This window comes from Macrobrachium nipponense, chromosome 2 (assembly GCF_015104395.2).
Source record: "Macrobrachium nipponense isolate FS-2020 chromosome 2, ASM1510439v2, whole genome shotgun sequence".
Lineage (NCBI taxonomy): Eukaryota > Metazoa > Arthropoda > Malacostraca > Decapoda > Palaemonidae > Macrobrachium > Macrobrachium nipponense.
Genome location: NC_087201.1, coordinates 127,772,559 through 127,780,058, shown reverse-complemented (window position 1 = coordinate 127,780,058; position 7,500 = coordinate 127,772,559). Strand labels below are relative to the sequence as shown.

General features: G+C 31.8%; 1 protein-coding gene across 9 annotated transcripts in view; it reads right to left on the bottom strand.

The window, feature by feature from the left end:
• LOC135220978 (RNA-binding protein Raly-like) overlaps positions 1-7,500 on the bottom strand; it is a 703,239-nt gene that overhangs the window by 51,040 nt on the left and 644,699 nt on the right. For 8 of the 9 annotated variants that reach the window (XM_064258664.1, XM_064258669.1, XM_064258667.1 and 5 more), the window contains one exon: positions 6,160-6,177. The exons of the other annotated variant lie outside the window; for it this stretch is intronic. In XM_064258664.1, the coding sequence (XP_064114734.1) occupies positions 6,160-6,177 (18 nt within the window). The remainder of the gene's footprint in view (positions 1-6,159; positions 6,178-7,500) is intronic. 9 annotated transcript variants of the gene reach the window in all.

Below are 7,500 nucleotides of genomic sequence, written 5' to 3'. Positions count from 1 at the left end.
ACACATATATATATATATATATATATATATATATATATATATATATATATGTGTGTGTGTGTGTGTGTGTGTGTGTGTGTGTGTGTACAGAAAGAAAATTACGTGATCCCACAAGTTATTGTAAGCAGAGGTAGTTTAATTTTTGATGATGGTTAACCCATAATAACGTTGTTACCACGAATGAAGGCTGAAGGGATGAAGATGCGTCCGATAGATTTTTATCCGATTAGGAGGGCTTGCCTTCAATTCTTGCAATCTCTTTCTTCTCTTCCGAAACTGTTATTGGGAAATCAGGCGTTAGGGGATCACCCTCGCAATCAAACTCTACAAATCACGGCTTTTGCAATTCAACCTGGACGATTTCGCCATTCTGAAGCGATAGAAAATTGCGGTGAAATGCAACGGATGAAATACGAACACTCGAGCCGCTCTAATTAAACAATTAGCGGAAAAATTCGCTGCACGAAAATAAAGAATAATTAAATTCGAGCACTTCGAATAATGGCAATCACGACGGTGCGGAGAGAACAAATACTCAGGTGATAACAAAGTGATCATTGGAGGGTCTTTCTTTTTCGTCGGGTGAGGATCATTTTTGCCCCACTGAATTACCGAAAATTAATGTTGCATTACAGGGGGGAGGGGAAACTTGATAAAAAGATAATAATCACATTTTTAAAATAAATGGTACTTGGACATTTTTTTCCCAATTTTGAACGTAATGAATATACACATGTAGCAATCACGAGAGAAAAATAATAAAATAAACACTCTAAAAGATTAATGACCAGTCGCCAGTAAAAATTGCTAATTCTTTTAGGGTTGAGGGAACTCAAATGTATTTTCAATCTTAGAGAATTATGATGATACAGCTAATAATTAATATTGGGGAACTGGATAACAAAGGACTAATAAACATTAGTTTTTATGCGCACCTCAATAATAGAAATAGATTCTTAAACCTCATTTCTTCCTGGAGAAAATAGCTTACTGTAATAAAAAGGATAAAACTATGCAGATATAATGAAGGAGACTCATCAGATAACAAACATTCACCCTAAAAATGGTTTTATAATACTTAGGCGTTAACCATAGCTCTTTTGAATAGGTCACTTATTGTAACAAAATTCTGTTTTTTTCACAGGAATGTAATACATACACACTAACAAACACAGGGACATAATTTCATTCCTCATAAAAACAAAATATTCCTGCCCATACGCAAAAGGTTACCATATTACCAATTTGCGTACAATGACCACGTTTGCATAGTATAAACAAAATTTCTTTGGCACGTGAAACTTTGAGTGTTCATTTTTTTGTACACAAAACACACACACAATATATATATATATATATATATATATATATATATATATATATATACACACATATATATAGTATATGTCTGTGTGCGTGTCGGTGATTTTCTGTTACATATGTGTATTTGTTTTTTTTCTGCTCTGCTTATACGGTTGTGAGCATAATGATACAGACGGTCACGACGGACGTTTTGTTCATAAATATAGCTTATGATTCATCCGCATTCCTTTTTTGTACCCTCTGGCTGGTGCAGAGCATTACTTGCCGAGATGTGTCACTTGTACATACTTTACTAATGATTTTTTGTGGTTATGTTTCTCTTTACTATAAGAAATTCTTATGAAGTTAGATGTTCTTCTTTCCTCATCAAATAAAATACGAGGAAAATATGGATATTTATATATAAAGTATAAAAGGCCCATAAAAACACTCAGGTTTAAAGCTAAGGACTTTATTTAGGTGGACTCTCGTCCATCCTTATCAAGCAGTGAATGACAGGAGGAGTTTCATTAGCGAAATATACTACAGTGGGAGATTTACCCTTAGGTGATGCCTGGGGTTACACACACACACACACACACACACACATATATATATATATATATATATATATATATATATATATATATATATATATATATATATATATATATATAATGCTCAAGCCTCAATCATTGTTTCACAAGAGAGTTATTATATCTGTGTTTTATTTGGAAATCATTGCATTTAACATTTCCAATTCTTTCAAAAAAAGGTTTCTTATTTGAGGATAGCGTACATCAACCTCCAGAAGCAAATTTCAAACTATTCGTTTCATAATGTACTACATGGTCTTTTCTTCTAATTCAATTCCTCTGGAATCACAGTTTAGCTGGATTTTATCAGAGGGCTTCATTAGATTCCAAAGGCTGGATTTCATTGTGTCGACAACAATGACTGTCTTGAAGACAAAGAATGATTGTTAGGTGATTCTAATGATGTTATCATGATGAGTTTCCAGCTTCTGTTCCGGAGTTTCATAATGAAAAATTAAGAAGCTTATATATGCTGATTAGTTCCTCTTCTGTTTGGTGTTTAAAATTAGCATCGGTACAGTCAATGAAAGGAAATTCTGGCTAAACTAATTTATTGGCTAATTCCAACATTTCTTCCTATGTGGAGATTATTAGCTAAGTAAAATATACTGCATACAATCAAAATAACAAAATATGTTACTAACCGTAAAAATCATTCGGAATTTAAAAATAAATAAGTAAAAATTATGTATTATCTTCAGCAAAAAATAATATAGGCTAACATCTATAGTAACGTTGACAAGTAGCTAAAAATAATTTTGAAACGACGCAAAACCTTTACTCTACTAGATTCCTTAAACTTTCTCAAAAGCTGCATAAGGGAGGCATTACTCAGAACCAAAAAGTGGACGTCGCCTGAACATCCACTCGGAAAAACCTTTTGTATGAATATCCAAGCAATTTTCACAGGACGATCGCGAAAGGTGTACCGTGAAATCACAAATTCTCGGTGGTGATCCATTCCAGGCCACCCAAAGAACCAAGGTTTCACAAATGTTATTTACGGACACTACATTATTTATGTTTCTTCAGATCCATTATAACATAAAACGACAGATTTTCAGAAATAAGTTAAAAATAAATAAATATACCTTGGTTATATTCATTTATTACTTAAAAATAGTTATAGGCATGAACGAGGCATTGAGTGACGGTTAACTATTGTTTTAATATCGTCAGCTTGTGTTTGCAATCTTGCAGAAATAAAATTCTCGTTCAAATTAAACTTAAGTATAGATATTTGAAACTTTTCTGAAAATTTGTTTGCCGGGAATAATGGCTGTTAATTAATTATGTATCGCCACTGCAACTGAAATGAGAGCAATCTTCAACATACGTAGTTGTTCTGACAGTATAAAAACTGTAAATAATGGTTGAAACTATACATGCTGGGAAGGTTTTTGTAAAGACTTTAGTGCGCTGGGCAAAGTTTCAAGGATAAGTACAGCGTTTCTGCATGATCCATCTTCTATGGCCTTTGAATGAAGTCATTTGTCTTCTTTTTTGTAATGCATCCATGTTTATACTACCGTTGTCACTGCATTAAAATGAGGAAGGCTGATGCCCATGGAAGAACCATTGCAAGACATACATAATATATGCCCGGATCTAGGGAGTTTCTACTTTATGGTAAATGCTGTGGTACACAGTTAAACCTGAGGTAGCTCAATTTTTAATGGCAAAAAAGATTTTTTTTTCCTGCTAGCATCCAAGTATAACTGAATTTGAATTTATTATTTCATTCTTTCGGCCGGCTTCTTGGGTAAGAGTAAATTTTGATTAACTTGTAGTTAATATCTGATTACTGACCGAGTACCTGAGGAATGATGTCCTTGTAAATATTACCTTAGAATTTTTGGATACCCGAAAAAAAAAAAATCGTCTCAAACACAATGTATAACACCAGGTCGGTAACAAAATAATTATAGTTTCGTATCTTCATAAAGCATCTAAGTAGCGCATATATATATATATATATATATATATATATATATATATATATATATATATATATATATATATATATATATATATATATATATATATATATATATATATATATATATATATATATATATATATATATATGTGTGTGTGTTTGTGTGTATTTGGTGTGTGCGTGTGTATGTGTATATTATTCATAATGAGTAAGGTGACTTCAAAATGTATACCAATGGTATGAATTCCAGCAAATATATATTATAAATATATATATAATATATATAATATATATAGATATATATATATATATATATATACACACACACATGCATACAACACGCACACATATACTAGAGTACATCCCATTTGTACTTGCTTGAGTTACCTTATAATTATAATAAATGAAACAATATTTTCTTGGAACCTACTCATACACTTTTCAAACTTTACTGCAATCTGACTGACCCCTCAGTCCTAAAACACCTGCCCTTCGGAAATTCCTTTCTGCATCTCAGTAAAACTTCACCGTATTTGTAGAACCATTTGTTTCTGACAAACGGATAAAAATTTTAATCTTGATATACTGATTTTCTGTTTCCTATGGCTGGATTCAAACAGACATCTTTCTCTTTTCACTGTAATCTGATTTTACGGTGTGATATAAACACAAACATACAATGCCAATATTTTTGATAGCCTTGGAAAATATGATTAAAAAATTTCAACAATGTCGAGAAGTCCGACTTTTTAACAATATTAATATTCACCTGTTAATTTACTGGTAATTCTGTAATTAAAAAACAGCAGTGTGTACATAACCATACGAAGAGGTAATGATTTCCAGTGATATGTTCGGCTCCAGCGCTGTAAGTAGATAGCAACTCTGAACTACGCAAGCATTTACACAATTATTGTCAATCAGAGTAATCTTACTCAAAATATTTTAAACAATGATAATTACACAATTTCTAAAACTATGAGTTCGAAAATATTCACGAAGATGGACGACATGAATGATTTTAGACAATTACTAATATTATGGGTTTCTTGATATTACGCTCCCAGTCGATCGTCTTGCGTCTTCCACAATTCTTGTCAACACCATTTCCGGGGTTTCTATTATCTTTTGTCTGGTCATAAGTCAAAACCAGTTCAATTTATGCGTAAGTGATAATCAAATCAACTTGTTTAGGTCCTTAACAAAACCTCCTTGAAAGTATATATACTTACACTTAATTCGTAGCTGTTGGTCAGAATTTCTTCGACGTCTTTCTTTTATTAACGATTCATGCACGTTTCAATATTTTTATTAAAGGGTATGCACAAATACCTATTAAAATATGTAAAAACATACCATGACGAGAAATGCTTCAAACATGTTAATATATGCTAACAATTATATGGGTATGAGAAATATCACACAAATATTGATATGTGTAAACACAAGCACACGCGTATTGAAAAGGCAACATATGTATTAATGATAACACATACATTAACATGCTTAAAGATATACATACGGGTACGATAAATGGCGCAACAAACTATAAACACATTTATAAGTGAAAGGCACCGCCTACATACAATGTAAATCCAGGGAAGCAATCAGATAAAACACGAGGGAAGACTGCATTCCCCCTCATGACACACCAAATCACAACATTGTTCTAGATACGGACTCTCAAAGCTTATTGAGGGAAAACCAAGCAGAGAGGTTAGCATGCAAGATAAATAAGACTTAACAATTAAAATGTTAAACGAAAGGGAACAACTTCAAAACAGAATGACCGTAAACAACACGAAAGGAGTTAAAAACATTTTATAATAATACGAAGAATAACGCAAAGAATTGAAGAACAACTTAGTACTCCTATGTTTGGCAGGGAGGTTCGGGGGTCTACCAAGATTATAGTCTTTGCAAAAAAGAAACAGTATCTTTTAATTCTGCAAACTATCTTGCAAGGTGATGTACATGAATGGTCAAAGGGGTACACAGGTTTCAGGTAACAAACTCAATAACTACAAGAAGATACAATAGCTAGAGAGCTATTCATTTCGCGTTAGTTTGTGTACTAACTTTCTATTTGCTATGCAATCTAAATCAATAATCCTCAAAAAAGATATTATGCATTCTTCATGCATAACAAATCTCCACCCTTAGCTAAAGGTTGGACATTTTTACCATTCACTAAGTAACGCGCTTGTGCTTACGTATGCCCAAAGTTTACTTGTCTACTACATATATATTTAAATATACGTGTGTATATTCTTACAAACCTATATTATGTTAACCTAACGACGAAAAATAAAAGAATCTTACCTGTCGTAGAACTGCTCCCTGCAAAACATAAAAAACTCAACTTAGTTTTATATTTGAAAAGGAATTATAAGGATTTACAACATATCCATGTTCCTAAAATAAATGAACATAATAAGTGATACAACAAATCAAACTAAAACGAAAAACACATAGCATATACTGTATTTGTCCCATTTTCTAAAATGTCACACAGAGAAAATGCTAAAATGTGTTTTATTCACAAATGCATTTTTCTCCTTTTCAGTACTAACCCTCAAAATAGTTTCATTTTATTTAATGAAAGATATAAATATAAAAAGAGAGTTACCCCGACATAAAAATGTTCGTTTTTGGCCATGTATTCAGGGCACACCTACTGTAACGACATAGTGAAGTAAAAAGCATGATTTAATATCATTTATGAAACGAGTCACTGTGACATCAGTAACGGATGCTGAAAATAAAAACAGCAGACGCCATGAAAAGCACAGCAATTTTTGCTTCTATGATTTATGATGTTCTTCGTAAAATATTCCTAATTATTCAAAATATCAAAAGACTCAAAACGCGATAAAGGAACATTTTTCAGCTTAACTGTATGAAAACAAAACCAACTCATGGAAAAAGTAAACGAACAATAAAAAATGCATTATATTCGTAGAATAAAAAAAGCAAAATTTATTTTCATGCTCAAGCTAAAATGAAGCGAGTAAGAAAGAATTATATTTACAATTAATTTTAAGCTGCTAAGGAAAAGCTTAACTTTGCCAACACTTACCTCCGACGCATTATTGACATAATGTACATTAGCGTGTATTTAGTATGTTTCAAGAACGAACAAATAATGAATAATGATACCTTATGAACACTTTTTGTTCAAAACAAACTGGTTAATAAGAATAGTACTTTAATCCATAAGAATTTAATGAAATGATAAACAAGAAGAAGAGATAACCAACGGTAAAGTTATAAGAGAAATAAACATACTTACTTAAGAAAGCGTTTGAAAATTCCTCCACTCATTTAAAAAGAGCGAAACATGGCTGGCAAACAATATAAAAAAAAAATGAATGACAACGACACATATGGAGATAAGTGACAAAAAAAATGAAAGACAACTAAGTAAATGGAGATAAGTGAAGGGTGAATATAAAGTCGAAGATTAAACTGACAAGTGATGTTAATCAGATATCGGAATAAAAGAATAAAAAAATAACCCCTGAATGACAACATTCACCGATTATAATTCTGCATACATCCCTGAGCAACAAAATACGCCGGTACTCTTACATATACAAAGGAAGAACATTACAAAATTAGAGTCGTGTTTCTGGATCTACTACTAAAAAAAAAAGAAGAGAA